The sequence below is a fragment of the Camellia sinensis genome, chromosome 4 (assembly GCF_055761805.1).
Source record: "Camellia sinensis isolate YWXY chromosome 4, ASM5576180v1, whole genome shotgun sequence".
Classification (NCBI taxonomy): domain Eukaryota; kingdom Viridiplantae; phylum Streptophyta; class Magnoliopsida; order Ericales; family Theaceae; genus Camellia; species Camellia sinensis.
This window is the reverse complement of record NC_138964.1, coordinates 169,484,723-169,502,317: the sequence shown is the minus strand read 5'-3', so window position 1 is coordinate 169,502,317 and position 17,595 is coordinate 169,484,723. Positions and strand designations below refer to the sequence as shown.

The window sequence follows — 17,595 nt, the reverse complement described above, 5'->3', positions numbered from 1 at the left end:
TTCATTGGATCTTCCTCCTTTGGGACTAGAAATCACTGGAACCATATTTGGTTCTTTTGTTTTCGAGGTGCTTAAGCAGCACCCAATTGTTTAGAGCCACCAAAAGTGGTTTAACCATCCTACCTTGGTTTTTAATAACATTTCTTTGGGTAGATATCTCCCTAGGTTTGTTCTGTATAACAAACCAATCTGGAACTCCAGGTACCCACGAACCTACTGACCTGGCTGTTGAACTATTTCTTTCCTCCTTCGAAGCTATCTTCGAAGCTAGCTATGAAAGCCACTGTTTGGCCCTGACTTCCTGTTTTGGACCTAACTTATGCCTTTGATGAAGGTGGCCACTTTCTGTCCTGTGTGAGGCTGGTCTAGGAGGCCAATCTCTGGCTTTGATGCCATAAACCGAACCCTTCTCCGGTCTCCTTTCAGGATAACTGGTCTCCACTCTGTAATAATTAGGTGGTCTAGACTCATGTAAAGGCCTCTTGCCTTTAGAATGCATTCTAGCAACTATTGGCTCAGCCATTAATGGTTGTTGCCTAATGCTAGTTAGATATGCCCTCTTGTTATAAGCACTGGTTGGTTTAGGCCGACTCTGCACATCCTTGTAATATTGTTTCCCATCAATTAGAAACCCTTTCAACCATTTGTAACTCAGCTTACACCTGGGACACATTCTTTGCATGACAGCTGCTTCTAAAGAATCGTCATCTAGTGTTTCTTCATCAGAGTCTTCTCTCCGGCATGAGAAACCTTGTCCAATAATTGGTAGATTCCCAATGTCTTTCTTGTCAGTTGTCTGCACATTGACTTTTTCTAATTCTTTCAAAGTCAAGTTCTGGAAGTCTGGCAAAATAACATTGGCTACCACCTCGCCAATTTCCGGGAATGGATTAGTATCAATCCCCATGGCCTTTTCCGCTTTAGCTGGGAATTTTAAACTCCCCTTTCGAATCTACTCTTGGATCCTGTCTCGAAAAATAATGCAGTTTTTAGTTGAGCGGGACCAAGAATTATGCCATTTACAATACACTTTTCCTTGAAGTTCCTCTGAAGACGGAATTCTGACTCCTTTTGGTAACTTCAAGAAATTTGCAGCAAGCAAACGATCAAAAATGTCATCTGCCTTTGTTAAATCGAAAAAGTATTTCCTATAAAGGTCTTTCTTTTTAAACTGTTGGTCAATTGTTGTATCTTTATGAATTAATGCTTCACAGATCACAGGTTCTTTCCCTACAATCTCTGTTGCATCAATCTCATAATTAGGATCTCTATAATACGTCTTGTATGATGCATTACTTTGATCTTGTTCTTCTTCTAGTAATGCTTCATACCTAGACACCTTATAGGTTAATTCCACTAAGTCTCTAAACTCAGTTGAGTCAAACTTCTTTCGAAGCCTAAACTCTAGACCATTTTGAGCCAATCTCACAAATTCAGGCTCTAGTAAGATGATCCTACATTTATTTCGTGCTCTTTTAAATCTGACAATAAACTGAGTAGCCTTCTCATCAGGCCTTTGACTCAATCTTGCCAAGTCTATCATGGAAAACTCTGGCTCTGTTTGGAAGAATTAGGCATGAAATGCCTCTTCCATTTGTTGCCAAGTTTGGATAGAGCCAGGTGTAAGGTTAATATACCATGCAAATGCTCCCCCGGTTAGAGAATTTGGGAATAACCTTAACTTCATATAGTCATTATTGGTAAATTCACCGCACTGAGTTGCGAACCTAGCAATATGCTCAACAGTTGACTGGTTTCCATTCCCATAAAAAAGGGTAAAATCTGGTATCATGAAACCTATTGGGTATTCATGAACCCTATCTACCCATTCTGGGTATGGTTTCTTGTACACAGGAGTCTGAACCCCCCAAGCCATTAGTCCACACATCTTTCTAATAATGTCAGCAATTTGGTCTCTAGGGACCACATTTTGTGCCTGTTGAACCATTACTGGAGGAACAAACACAGGATTTGGTGGACAACCTTGTGCTTGGGGTCCTCTTGGTCCATAGGGTGGTATATTTGGAACTGGTTGTCCCTGTGGTACTGGCTGCTGTTGAGGGTATGGATGACCTCTTTGAGCCTGTCCTGTAAAAGGACCTGCGAAAGGTGCTGGAACAGGTATTGTATCTCTTCCAGTTGTAAGAAAACCTTCCAACCCCCCGGGAATAAATTCGAATAAAGGATTAGTGAACCGCCTTATGCCAGGTATGGCGTCGAACATGGGATTTGAAACCATCCTTATGCCATTTTCTTGTACTAAGCCAGATCCACCAGTTTGCTTGGCTTCACTGTTAAGTATTGAGGCATTTTGACTTGTCATAGGCCTCGAAAGAGGCTCATACCAAGACTGGGGTGATGGTCTTTCATAGTTTTGATTACTAGTTTGACCATTAGAATGTCCATTAATTTGCATAGGCTGTCTATCTCTAGCCAATCTTTGCTGAGGGACATTTGAAATTTCCTCCATGTGTCTTGTGTTTGTTGGTTGGTGGGTATTCATTCGATCCAAAAAGGATGTTACCCACCTTTCCATTGTATTCATTAACTGTTGTCCCATGGCATCTACTAGGTCACCGCATGGATTCATTGGCTGAGCAGATGGAACAATGGATGGTCCAATTCCTTGGCCTTGTCCAATATTATGAACATGTGGCACTTGTTCCGAAGTGCTGGTCTGTTCAACCATAGGTTCTGATAAAATAGGTGTTTCCACAGGATGTATTATCACATTATCCTCTGGATTAGGTATTTCTACCTCTCCTTCTACGCCTTCTTCCAAGCATTCATTTTTTCCTTGTCTCCTACATCTAGCCATTTCAATGAGTCCCACTGGACGTGCCAAAAATATATGTTGGCTTTTTTGGCTTTCGAAGGTTATTTTTGTAATCGTGAGTGTGCCAGTAAGGATCAATCAGTCCTTATAGAAATTTAATTGCCAACCAATTATCAGATGATTGTGTTTTAGTTCTTTCAGCCTCAATGAAGAAGACTTTGACTAGTGACTTTGTTTAGGAGAATTAAACAAACAATGATTAAATGAAGAACAGTTGTTGTATTTCATTAAGCAAAATGAAAGACTTACAAAGATCTGAATCTGCCTCGTAGAGGTTTACAACAACAAGCTACTTGAAAACTACTCCTATGAACGAAATGCAGCGTAGGAATTTGAAGTACAGAAATGTAAAGAACAAGAAATGTAAAACTGGAAAAGAAATAAAGTAGAATAAAAGTGGTTTTTTTGGATCTGAGTCTGAGGCTTTTTCTGGGGTCTTCTCTGCTATTTATACTTCTCAAGGAGAACTGTCGAACTGTACTTCTAACTGTTGAACTGCTCCTCCATGATCGCTGATCATGTTGCCTTAGAGCTAGCTCCACTATGCCAATACTTGTAGCTAGTCTTCCCTCCTGATTTTGAATTTGAATGTGAGTAACCGTTGAAGCCACATCACTTTGCATCCCTTTGCTGATCCAGTGCTATGTGGATCTTGTAAGAACCAATACTAACTGCCACGCGTACGATCACGATCAAAAACATGAATAGTCTTCCCGTATTGCCCTTATTTTGCCACGAGTTGAATTGTAATTAGCTTATACAAAATATGTAGCCAACAACTGGATTCAAATTGATTACGAATATTTTTATGCACAAGTCATTCTTTAATATAAATTAAGGAAGGGCACGGGTCCTGAGAGACATTGTCTTATAAAAACTTTTACACAATTGAGATTATTTCACAACACGTGATCTAATGGCCTAAAAATATATAAATATATATATATATTTATTATCTTTCATTGTTAGTTGATTTTGTTTTTTTTAATAGTTTTTGATTCTCTATTTCTAGACTTCGTTATGCTATATAGTTGCTTTTCAATTCTCTATTTGTTTTGGAGATAAAATTGATTTGATGGGTTTAAGTGTTGCAGAGAGATACAAAAAAGTCTTAATTATTCATATATATATATATATATATTGAGGCATTTCCCTATACCTAATTCAAACAAAGAAATAGAGAGATTAATGGTGTTCTTTAAGAGCTAGGAATCAATCTTCAAAATCAATGAAATAATCAGCACTTGTTGAAAAACTAAGCCCCAACTCCAAGTCCTTTTTGTCACATCTTGGAATCGCCGAGAATGTTGTAGTTCAAAATTTAAAAGCCATTGGACACATCACAAATCTCAACCTCATGTTTTTTACTGTTGAATTAAAAATTGAAATCATCTTAACTATTTTGATATTTCTTAGATAGAGATATTTTTGGACCGTTGGATTAGGAGGAAAAGCAATCCTAAACATACATCAAATGTACACATATGACATCTATCCCATCAAGTTTCAAAAACTATCTTTTCCTTGAACTAATGTTAGAAATACAGAAACTAAATATAGAATAGGATACAATCTTCTCACATGAGGTAAGTCCTACATGTGAGACCCTAATCCTTATGAAAGGATTGTATCCAATTTTATATTTGATTTCTGTGCACATCTGTATTTAATTTCTTTGTACATAAATTTACTCCTTCCCTTATTATATAAATTTCTAATAACTCCATTGATTGAGCTAATCCTGACTGTCCATGGTGGCATCTAGAACAAATGTCCCAACTAGAATTCAAAGAGTCTTCTATTGTTATATAGATTTAACTATCAAATATTCATCTAGACACAAAATATTAAAAATAAAATGACACATTAGTGGTGTTTGGTAAGAAAAATTTTAGCCTTTTTTAGGTTAAAATTCATAAAAATATAAAATAGACTAAAATAACTAATGAGACAATGTTACATCAAATCTGTAATGATTTCATTTTCTCTCACAAACATCATATCCAATTATCAAAAAAAAATCAAACATCTTCTTAAATACAAAAATTTTAACCTGTTAAAATAATCAAAAATTAAAATAACCTACAAAAATAGCATACATTGTCTTTTTATTTATTTATTTATTGGTTATCCAAATATAATAAAAGTAAATCATAATTATCTCATCCCCCTTACTTGTTCCAAACCGGAATTTAAAACCATATTTTCCACTTAAAACTCAACCTTCATGAACGCATCTACTGTTTTTGGAGAGATACTCAACAAAATTGTGCATGTACTGATCATGCAAGACCTTGTCACCGAATAGGGCACTCATTTTTCTGGCTTTCTTCCTATAAATTAATCCCTCGTTATTGTCTACCATAACCAATCTGATTGAGTCGGCCACTGAGTTCCTCGTGAAGGACCCATCTTCTTCATCTCTGGGTATCTCAATCCCAACCTTCTTCTCATGGAGTACCCTTGCATTTAAACCTTGGTCTACCATGAACGGCAACATAATAAGTGGTTTCCCAAACTGGAGTCCCTCTATCACGGAACTCCATCCACAGTGAGTCAAGAAACCTCCCACTGATTCATGTCCCAATATCTTCAGTTGAGGCGCCCAACTCTTCCACACTACCCCTCGACTTCTGGTTCGCTCCTCGAACCCATCGGGCAGCTCCACAGATTCGGACTTGTTCCAACCAGGCGGCTTCCTTAATGCCCAGAAAAAGGGCACACCAGAGAGCTCCAACCCAAAAGCCAACTCGGTGACTTCTTCTTGACTCGGCATGACTTCGCTCCCCAATGCTAAGTAAACCACAGAGCCTTTGTTTTGGTTGTTGAGTCGCTCACTGATTGAAAGCCACGTCTCGTTGACACCGCTGTCGTCAACCACAGTCGGTGGCATTAGGCCGAGTGGAATTACAGGTTTGGATTGAAGATCTTGGAGGAGAGTCAACCATTGGGGCTCAAACTCTGTGCAGTATCGTATGGCGAAGACGTCGCACCCCAACACCGCCGATCCATATCGATACAAGTCGGAAACCCCAGAAGCATTATTTGTTGCACTGGCTAGGATTCGTTTTGACTCATAGAGGCGAAAGGCTACGTTGGTAGGAAATTGAACCCACTTAGGTGGGACAGTGAACTGCTCCGGCTCCATCGGGGTATCATCAGAACAGTCGATCAAAGCCGATGCCGGACCAAAGAAAGCTGCAAACCAGGCGTTGAAGATTAGGAAAAAGGCGCGAGAAATGCCGAGTTTGGTGGCGATAGGGGGCAACCAGTGAGGAGCAAAGTCATATATGATCCAATCAGGTGAGGAAGCTTGAAGGAAGCCAGCCAACCCAGTCTCGAGTCCGTCGAAGGCTTTCTTCAGGTAAGGAATATGGTCGGAGGGGACGTCCAAGGTGGCCTCTGCGTTTTCAGGGAGGTGGCAGTCGACGCGGGGCAACGGGAGCTCAACAAAATGTATGAAAGGAGATAAATTAGGAGGCAGCTTTGGCAAGCGTTGGATGTTTCTGGGTGTGGATACAAAGGAAATCTTGTGACCCTTTTGGGCAATGAATTTGGCGAGGTCTAAGTATGGGATCATATGACCAAATGCTAGCCATGGGAACATAACTATGTGGAGCTTCCGGTCGCCACCGGCCATTGGTGAGGGAGGCACAACAACAGACTCCATAATTAAGGTGGTTGTGTGATCTACTCTACAAAGAAGAACACTGCTACCATTCCATATATAGATGCTTTTTGACTTCTTTTTTCACTTGAGTTAAATTTAATTTGCATTAAATAATATATTTTATTTATTTATGTTATATTTAAATGTCAAAATTTTATTTATTTATTATTGATTTATTTTTAATAGAACTGCAATTTTTATCCAAATTAACATGAGTTACATTGGATTGATTTTGATTAGTCTTAGTTCTAGTTCAAAAAGTGAAGAAAATATTTAAGACTTCTAAAATCTCTCACAATTGAATTTATAATGATATAATCTCATAAGTGTCAATTTTTTATTAGTTATACACTTAATTATATTAAATCTATTACTTGCGTCACGTCATTATAAATATGTTTATAGTGCAAAATACGAATCACTAATATTATTAAAAAAAAAGTTAAAGCCGATCATGATTAAATTTAGTGCTTAGCTTCCGTTTAGCAAGTTGGTTTATGGATTTTTTTGGCTATTTTAGCAACAAAAAATAAAATAAGTTATTTTAGTCACAACAAATAAAATATCACATCCAACTTATAACAATTACACTCTTCTCTTATAAAAAAAATTAAAAAAATTAAAAAATAAAAAAATTCTTCTCAAACTAAAATTTTTAACCTAAGTTAAAATAACCTAAATCCAGCCATGAACCCCTCATTGCACACTAGAGGAGCTTCGACTTCGAGTGCTTTGACTTTTCGGTAGGAAAAAATGCATACGTAACCCCATGCGTAAGAAAAATGTTCTGCAATTCTAATTAGAGTTCTAAAATAGTATTAAAAAAAAATATATTATGTTTTGTCTTTTTCTTTTTTTGTTTTAAAGTGCATTGCCAAGAGCTCTCTATCATATCTGCCTTGTGTAAAGATGGGCAGGAAAAATTGGATACGTAACCGTCTGTAAAGATGGCCATTGGCCAAGTAATCTTGTACTTTTCGTGCACCGCACATAGAAATATGACACATAGAAATAAAAATAGAGTAAGATTATTTGGGATAATCTAAATAAGTTTATTTTTTAATTTTTTATCAAATATGAGTTAGGTATGAGATTTGAAGTAATTTGATAGAGTGGTGATATGACTTAAATAAGATGATGTGACTAATATAGGATAGTGACTTTTTAACTTTTTGACTTTTTTAGTTTATGCCAAACAAGACTAAGAAATTATTTGGCATGATCTATATTACCATATTTTTTTATCTTTTTATCTTTTTTCAATTATATCATCTCTCTAATTTTTTTATATATTTTTTTGTAAAAAGTCATAACGTATAATTATTTAGATCAAATTTAAATATTTTTTTTGTAAAAAGTTATAAAGTATAATTATGTAGATCAAATTTAATTTTGGTTTGGTTTATTCCAATTTTTTAACAGGACCATTGAACAAATTTGAAAATAGACTAAGAACTTGTTTGGCATGATCTATATTATCACATTTTTTTATCTTTTTATCTTTTTTTTGATCATATCACTTCTTTATTTTTTTATATATCTTTTTGTAAAAAGTCATAAAGCATAATTATTTAGATTATCCCAAACAACTCTTAAATTATAGGTGACTAGTGTAGACACCTTATTTTTAAACCAACAACACTACAAACAAACCCATCCCCTTCTCAACCAAGAATTTATCTAGAAAGAAATCAATAGTTTAAATTTATTTTACTCATGGACCCTATACTTTATCAATTTAATTTTTACCACACAAACACATTCAGGATAAGTTATGGGTTCGTAAGAGTGGTTGTCTAGCATTTTTCTTTTTAAATGATCCTAGAACATTTTTAACGGCGATGCTGAGAGCCTCAAATTGTCGAGCTCAAATGCCTCAACAATTCGTCTCTCATCCTTTTTTTTTTCTTCTTTCTATTTGTTTGTGTTGGTTTGGTTTTTTTTTTTTTTTTTGGGTGGGTGGGTGGTTGGTTATGTGTAAGGGCGTGCCAAAAAAACTAGACATCCCGCACTAATTCAGCCTGGGTTGGACTTGTTGGGTGATAACATTGATGCCTCGACAATTCATCTCTTCCTTTTCTTTTCTTTTTTCTATTTGTTGGTGTAGGTTTGGTTTTTTTTTTTTTTTATGGGTGCCAAAAACCTAGACATCCCACACCAATTCAGCCTAGGTAGTAGGGACTTATACAAAATTATATGGAATTAAAAAATTTTAACCGGCAGCCTAACTGATCAATCAATTTTATCATCCAACCAGTCCAACCCAATTTACTCACCTTATCAAATCACACAGGCTTAGTTGGTGCGGGATGTCTAATTTTTTAACACACCCCTACACATAAGCACCCTTCCAAAAAAACAAAAAAACCAAAACCAACATAGCAAAAAAAAAAAAAAAGGGAAGTCAAGGCATTTGAGCCTCACAATTCGAGGCCCCAAAATTTCCCTATCTTTAATATTCCCCGATGATGAAAGAAAAAATTGATGGTTATGCCTTCTTGAAACAGCTCTGGAGTGATGAGATTCCGAACCCAAACCGAAATCTCTTTTAGCCAAAACATTTTGTAGACCTAAAAATCTATTTTTCAAAAGGATAGTAGAAATCATCACCTTTAGAATGTAAATTTGGCCCGGCCTTGCCCGGTCTAATTGGGCTCACCCGGGCCCGAGCCTGACCCGGTCCATATCGAGCCTTGCAAGCTCTCGTCAAAATTCGGGTCGGGTCAGGTCGGATCAGCCCACAGTCCAAAAGTTAAGCCCAGACCCAGTCCTAGGCCCACGGGTATTCGGGTCTCGGGCCTGACCTTTTTCTTTTTGTTTTTAAAAATTTTTTCTACTAAAATTTTATTATTTTCCACTAAAAAAAAGACATTGGGTCTCAAGTCAGGCCTTTAGTGGGCCTTAAGTAGGCACGGGCTTCAAAATGATGGCCCAGGCCCAAGGACTCATGCCCGGGCCTATCTCGGGCCATGGGTGGGCTTCGGGCTGGCCGTGAGCCATTTTTACACTCATTTACCTCACATGTTGGATTAATCTAAATTTTCCTTTTCAAAAGCAAAATCAAGTTTTTTTTTAAAACAAACTGAGGATTGAATCGAATTTTAAAAAAACGAGGAAATTATTTGAGTAAATGAACAACAAGCTCAGGGAACCCGTTGCCACAAACTGAACCCGTGAAAACAGGTTCAGGTAACCCACGACCACAGTTCTGTTGTACAAATTATGTATATTAGACAAAAAGAATTAGATTCATGGTAAATTAAATTAGAAAAATGAATAAGAATTCATAAGAAATTACATCTTCATGAACAGAAATACATATAACAAATTAAAATACTGAAATGAGAAGAAGAAAAAAAAAAAAAAAAAAGCAAACCAAAACCTGTGTGATACCACAGTCCCCTTAAAACAAATTCGCCGCCTCACCGTGGATGTTGGAGGTATGTCGGCGTCTGTCTCCCAAGATACGATGGTTTAGAACCCACTAACACAAAAATGCCTTCTACTTAGCTCCAGCAAACTGACAATAGCAATACTCTCTCACACAAAAAGAATATATTATAAGAGCAAACTGACTATAATATGAGAGTAAAAATTTCTATACTCCAACTAAAAAGGATGGTCTCCTTTCATACACAATGGGAAAAAGAGGAAGAGAGAATTACTCACCATACAATAGACCACTTTAGGAAACTTTAGGAAAAAAACACTCTAGAGGATCCTTGGTATCATATTTATGTTAAATGATACATTAACACAGATTAGTCTAGCATTACTCACCTTATATATACACATCATATGCGCTTTGTACTTTTTTTTGCATCAATAAAATAAATAATTTTTTTAAAAAAAAAGACCACCAATCGGTTTGCCCCTTTTCTGGGCATTAAGGAAGCCGCCTAGTTGGAACAAGTCCGAATCGGTGGAGCTGGCGGATGGGTTTGAGAAGCGAACCAGAAGTCGAGGGGTAGTGTGGAAGAGTTGGGCGCCTCAACTAAAGATATTGGGTCATGAATCAGTGGAAGGTTTTTGTTGACTCATTGTGGATAGAGTTCCGTGATAGAGAGACTCTAGTTTGGGAAACCACTTATTATGTTGCCGTTCATGGTAGACCAAGGTTTAAATGCAAGGGTACCCCATCCATGAGAAGGTTGGGATTGAGATACCGAGAGGTGAAAAGATGGCCACCTTAGTTTTCGGGGCCTTAAGGCAAAACAAAAATGGAGGTTTGTGAGGTCTATATTCACAAATAAAAAAACATCACCCTATTTAGTATTACTACGATCGATTGATACCAAAATAGATATCAAAATATATTCATACAAAGAAAAAAAAAAGTTATCAAAATGAGAAAAACTTTATTCAATTAAAATGTATTGGATATGCATTGAATTAATTGTTGTTTATTGAATATGTCGTTTATGAGTGTGTTTGAGTATGGTTGCATTATTGTTTATTGAATATGTTGGGTGTGAGTGTAATTGAGATTGAATTAATTGTTTATTTCACTAAAATTTGATAAACAAAGAAGGTAAAAAAAAAATTATGACAAATTTATTTATTCTACTAAAATCTGATAAAGAAATAAGGTAAAAAAAAAATAGGGGGCCTATTTTGGGCCACCAACAATTTGTATGTATATATAGTGTTTCTTATCCAAGGGTCACTAACATTTTGTACATATTTTAATTTCAATTGGGCCAAACCACACTTATAAACAAATATTGGCCAACAGAATATTTTTAGGTCTTTTAGATTGGCCCTAAAATAACAAAAATAATTTAGGCATATTTATATTTATAATATATTATAATTGTCATGACCCAAACCCGTCCCTATGGATTAGAGTCATAACCGGCCAATAATCACGAGATTACTTGTGGCCTCAGTCAGAAACCGAATCATATTTGATAATAGAGGGCCAAATTGCAGAAGCAAAATTTACAAAGATTGTCCAATGAGCTATGCATACATGGCTTAACCAAAATATTATTATATATATATAATAACTCACACCATATGAACATTCATATTAAGTATGTAATACACACGTCCAGGATCATTCAAGTTAGTATTAACAAAAACCACGCTTATGCACAAGGATGGTCATTCATGACCACAAAAGATCAAAAGCAAAAGATCAAGGGTCAAGTAAAACAAAAGCAATGTGTGAGGCGACCTTGGTTGATCTCTCAAGACTTGGCTTCTCATTGCTCACTGGGGTTGGGGCTGGACATCCCGCTACTCACCTACATACATAAATATCAACAGTGAGTTAACGCCCAGTGAATAATATCAAAACAAAGGAGTTCATGAACAAAATTATTATATCACAGTTCATTATCACACTTAGTACTCAATGATAAAGCAAAACGATCTCAGGTCCTTTACATCATATCCCAAGTACAAAACGACCTTGGATCCATGTAACATACAGAACGACCTCGGGTCCATCATAGGCAAAACGACCTCGGGTCCAACTTACGTATTGAACGACCTTGGGTCCATTACACACTAAACGATCTTAGGTCCAGTACTCACAGAACAAACTTAGGTCCAATACTTACACACATTCATTGTGTGCATACATCCAGTCTATGATCATATTCATTCTTATATCCAGAACGACCTTAGGTCCGTATCTTTTCCTTATCCAGAGCGGCCTTCGGCCCATTTGATAATCATACAGAACGGCCTTAGGCCCAATTCGCATTCCCATTGAATATACTGAACAGCCTTAGGCCCATTTCACATTCTCATCGAATATACCAAACGGCCCTAGGCCCATTTCATACTCATACATTAATAGCTTTGTATATCTCATTTCAAATTGAGTGATTGGAACGCTCATTCATATTAACACTTTTAAGGTTTAGGACTTTACCACATATGCATTGTTTAGAAAATAATGCGTATACGAAAACATCCTCGCTAAGATATTACTCACTGTATTCCGGTGCTTGATTCGTCCTTGCACTCGACCTTACATAATTCATAACATATCGGGTCATAATACCATTCAATCCATTCTTTAATTTGCTTAATGCTTTTAGGCTTCTTTCGTGTCCTTTAATTCATTTAGAATGTCCAATGCATGCCTAAGAGTGTTTAGAAATGAAAGAGATCGAAAAACGAATCATAAAATGACTTTTCAAAATTTTTGAAACAAGGCTCTTCGCTCGAGCGCAGCTTTGGTCGCTCGAGCGGACTGCAAAACTCTATAAAAGTACTGGTTACATGAATTTCATTCTTGAGCAAGATTTCTGACGCTTGAACGGGGAGTCTTGCAAAGTAGGGTTCTCTCGAGCACAGAGTTTGGCACTCGAACCACCGTGCAAATTTCTGTAAAACTTCTAGGAGCTCAACTTTCACGCTCGAGCAACACTTTCCTCGCTCAAGCAGACAAGTCAAATTCTGAGTTTTCCAGAACTCTGTTTGAAGCTCAAAACTCAATTCCAAGGGTCCAATTCGAGTATAACTCACTCAATTATGCAAGAATACTCCCAAAAACATATATTTGAAGAGAACCTTCAACCATAATTCAAAATTCTATGGGTTTAACAAATTTCAAACCATAAACTTTATATATACACAATTCATGGTTGTATCTTGCATGGACAAACTTCAAGGCTTGAAATCGAGCTTCAACATATGGAGATTCTTACATGCATGTGTCAAACAACCTTCAATACAACATGATTAACATGCTCCATAAACAAACATGCAAATTTGTGGATAATTCTCTCATGCATGTACATATCAACTTCAAATTCATTACAATCAACTCAATTCTTGTTCTTAATTATTTATCATGCTAGAATTCATGTAATTATGGACTTAAACTCAAAAATTTGAGTTCATTACTTACCTAGGAGCTCTAATCTTCCAATTCCTAACTAGTTCTTAAGTTTTCTTTTTCAATCTTCAAGCTCCTTGCCCAACTCTCAAATTTAGCTTCACTCTCTCTCTCTCTCTCTCTCTCTCTAGAGTCGTCTCTCACTCTCTCTTTCTAGAGGGTAACTTTAGATTTTGAGCTCATAATATGAGCTTAAGTGTGTTTGGCCCTTATATATACTAAGTGGTTAGTTTAAACTAATCCATCTTAATTAAGATTAATTAATTGTACTTAATTTAATCAATTTAATCTAATTGTTTTGATCCGAAACAATTATCAATTAAATTTCACCATAGGCTCTAAAAATCATGTTGAATGCAAAAACACAATAAATTTCGATTTCTGTCACCTTTACGGCCTTCAATTTAAATTTTATGACGGAAAGTCAAACAGATTTTCTTACAGTGAATAGATATAAATTCACAAACACCCATAATCATATAATTAGCACTCAAAATCATATTAACCTCATAATTATAAGCATAATTAAGATTAATTAGCATAAACTAGAGTTGGGTTGTCACAATAATACTTCTCTAAATTTGAAGGTCTTATTTTAGACTAATTTTTTAATGTTCAAGGCACAGACTTCAATGGCCTTAGCGCAGGACTAGTTGAAGGAAATCAGTGGCCGACTCAATCAGATTGGTTATGGTAGAAAGCCAGAGAGATGAGGAATCAAGATCTTCTCCTTCATCTCTCTCCTTAACTCCCTCTTTGCTAGCCTATTGGGCCCATGTTTGGAACTAATTTTGATGATCCAAACCGTTCATATTTTAAAATTTGTTGAGTATATTATACCTGTTAAAAATCAAGTTAATCGAATATCAGAAAGCATGTGTTCGGATATCCAATCAACTTGATTTTTTATAGATATTCGATGAACTTGATTTTTTATAGGTATGATATACTCAACAAATTTTAAAATGTGAACAATTCGAATCATTGAAATTAAATCTAAAAAGTGAGTCCAATAACCTAGCAACGAGAGTTAAAAAGAGAGATGAAGAAAAGGATCTTGATTCGAGAGGTGAGTGGCGTATTTGGCGACAAGGTCCTGCATGATCAGGGATCAGTACATGAACAATTTTGTTGAGTATCTCCAAAAAAATAAATAAATAAATAAAAATAAAATAATTAGCGTAGATGCCACCCCCATGAAGGTTGAGTTTTAAATAATAAAAAAGATCTGCGCCCTCTCATAAGAGGATTGGGATCCTCACGGTTGTAATTTCAAGATTTCCCTTCCCTTATATTATTTAAGGGTTGTGCAAAAATCACTGTAATAAATGTAATGAACTTTATTTAGTTTGAAATCACTAGAGAGGAGCAAACTGTAACTCTAGCCAAATTTTGACAATATTAAATATTTTGGAATAATAGCTCCAATAGCAAATCACTAGAGATGCTTTAACTTGCCAGATTTTAACCTTCCCTCCATTTTCCCTCTCCGGCCAAAACTGATGCTTTAGCTCCAATAAATCCATAGAAGTATTTTAAGTGATTCTAACTTTCTTTTTTTTGGCTGTAATATGAACTGTTATGCGAGACATTGTTATTATTCCCCAAGAAAACCTTTCACCATTTAACACTAAACATTAAACTTAAACTAGGACATATACAAGAGAAGACAACTACAACGAAAAGGTTCAGCCAACCTGATGTATATTTATGACAAAATGTTGGCATAATAACTTCAATCTCCTCCATGGAAAGTTTCATCCCATCCTTCAAGCTTTATATACATAAATTTAAACTATAAAATATACAGGAGAAGAAGATAATTTCTACAACAAAGACGTCTAAAAATTAAAAACAAAAGTGCATTATTAGTACCAAGGCTATGAAGCTGGGAATGTTTTTATAGTTTAACTCACCAATCATTATCCCCCTAGCTATATTTTGTATTTTTTACTTTGGAGGAGAGGTAGATTTATTTTCCTCTGAATCATGCTTTAGCGTAGCATCCCCTCCCATCAGTTCCTGAAAACCTTCAACCTTCACCGGCGGAGCCCTGACAGTGCCCATGCTCCTGCATCAATCAATCAAAACCGCAAAATTTTCTCCCAATTCCATCAACTCATTTAAAATCCATTATAACAAGCAAGTAGGCCTTACTGTGTCTGGACTTGAGGAATTTGAAGGGAAGCCAATTGTCTAAATTGATTGCTGGCTTCAGGATGGAAATTTGACATTGCAGCAATTTGCTGTTGGCGGAACTGCAGTTGGGGATGATGTCTGGCATTGATTGCGGTTAAGGCATTACTATCAATTGGAAATTCAGCCGGGTTTTCAAGCTTGACTTCCACCAGGGGTTTTATGTTATCCATTCCAGGACGAGATGTTGATGGTTGCCGTTGTCGCATACTTTTCCACTGTTGCTGTTGCTGAAAAGCCAGATTTTGGGGATGAACCATCTGCTGCATCTGTGGACGCATTTGTCTTGGCATCTGTAGAGTCACCACCCCCAGAGCAATCATTTTCATCATCTTACTGCTATCTTCCAAATTAAAAGCAACAAATTCCAAAACCCTAGTAAAAATCGGGAATATTATAAACTGTAAATGCAAACTGCATCAGTTTCACTCAATTTTTCATTCAACAGCATGATTCAGAACATTTTGGTGGGAAATCGCATCAAACAGTATGAATCGAATCGTGAATCACACAATTCTAACCACCACACAAACAACTACATGCACTATAGAACCAGAAGCAGAGCACACCCCTATAGAAAGGCAAGAAAAGTAGCTAGACATACTTGCTGGGGTTGTCGAAGGGGCGCCTGCTGCTGTGACTCTGTCTGTGACTGGATAACCTGCATTTGTTGATGAGTTTGTTGCACAGGATTCCTCGTACTATCGCTTACGAGCTCTGCTAAAGCCCCAAGGCCATGTTTGATTTCACAACATTAATAGTGAGGTATTAATAATTCAATCAAATTAGTGTGGTATTCATAATCCCACCTCTATTCCATTACTAATAATCCTACAAATTTGTTAGATTAATTATCCATTGGATTGATAATCTTAAAACAAAATGTCAAAACAAACATAATATAATTAAGTCCGTAGATTAATAATCTCAATCTCATGCTCTAATCCTTCCAATCAAACATGCCGCAAGATTACTAATGATGGAAGGGGAAAATACGTAATGACAGAAGGGAAAAATAGGTTAGATAATTGTGATGAGAGAGAGAGAGAAGCCAAATATATAACTTTCAAGAAATGAATCAAAACTTAAGGAGAGAGACTAATAAAGTAAACATAGAAAGAGTCACAAAACAAATGATACATGTGAGCACATTATCATGCACATAAAGATGCCAAACATGCATAACATACCCAAAATAGCACAAAGATGCCAAACATGCATAACATACCCCAAATAGCACAACATTGATTCCAATTTTCCACACACAAAAATCATATATATCTAAATAAAGTAACATAGTTCACTATTTGATACTAGATTTGGTCAAATTTAAACCAGACCAAGCCTGCCTAGAACAGAATTCAACGTCAACCCATGCTGAATTCAAACAAATTGCTTCCCATATATACCGCAGAAATAATTTTTTTCCACCAATATCCTACTTCAGAGTTCATTTCTACTTTATCAGAAATTCAAAGCCAATAGTCTACTAAACAAACGTAAATAAAAAAACCAATCAAATTCAAGCTTATAACATAAAAACAGCTTCACTCACCTATACCCCGCTGTTTGAAGGAACATCTTGAGTAGTTCGATGGCTGAGCACTGTTTTCTGTAACTCTCAGAAAGGACTTTCAAGATACGACCTAGCTTACCAATATGACAACTCAGCAACTGAGACAAGACTTCCATTCAAACTCCACATTTGTTAGCACACGAGCTATCACTTTTCTAGACATCTCTGATGCTTGCTCTTGACTGAGAAGTTTCCTGTTTCCACGTCATTGATTCCCTCCTTGTTCCATGCTCAGGTATTCTGGTCTAATACCAAGCCTCTCAATCATAATAGGGCTCAGCATATCAAGAACACCATTAAAATCCACTTTGTGGTCTTCTTCCACACGGTTTATGTGAGGATGAGCACTATCAGGGACACAATTAAATGGAAACATCGTTTCAGGGAAAAAATATGTATCATCATCAATTGCATCACTGTCATTTAAAACCGAATTTCGGAGCATGTTTGATCCATTTTCT

General features: G+C 36.3%; 1 protein-coding gene and 1 pseudogene across 9 annotated transcripts; both read right to left on the bottom strand.

Annotated features, from left to right (window-relative positions):
• Positions 1-4,792: 4,792 nt before the first annotated feature.
• LOC145823185 (putative UDP-rhamnose:rhamnosyltransferase 1 pseudogene) lies at positions 4,793-6,745 on the bottom strand (annotated as a pseudogene). Its single transcript, XR_014365433.1, has one exon. The product of XR_014365433.1 is annotated as a putative UDP-rhamnose:rhamnosyltransferase 1 pseudogene (transcript).
• A 4,734-nt stretch (positions 6,746-11,479) lies between these two features.
• On the bottom strand, positions 11,480-17,263 carry LOC114298635 (uncharacterized). 8 transcript variants are annotated; one of them, XM_082922582.1, is made up of 4 exons: positions 16,163-16,633; positions 15,520-15,851; positions 15,279-15,433; positions 11,480-11,755 (listed from the first exon to the last, which is right to left on the bottom strand). In XM_082922582.1, the coding sequence occupies exons 1-3, from the start codon at positions 16,223-16,225 to the stop codon at positions 15,313-15,315; spliced, it is 516 nt and encodes a 171-aa protein (XP_082778708.1). In that variant the 5' UTR covers positions 16,226-16,633; the 3' UTR covers positions 11,480-11,755; positions 15,279-15,312. The 8 variants fall into 8 exon arrangements, with proteins under 8 accessions (XP_082778708.1, XP_082778714.1, XP_082778712.1 ...); XM_082922588.1 differs by having other exon boundaries at positions 15,520-15,933; positions 16,163-16,300; XM_082922586.1 differs by having other exon boundaries at positions 15,520-15,901; positions 16,163-16,300.
• Positions 17,264-17,595: the final 332 nt, after the last annotated feature.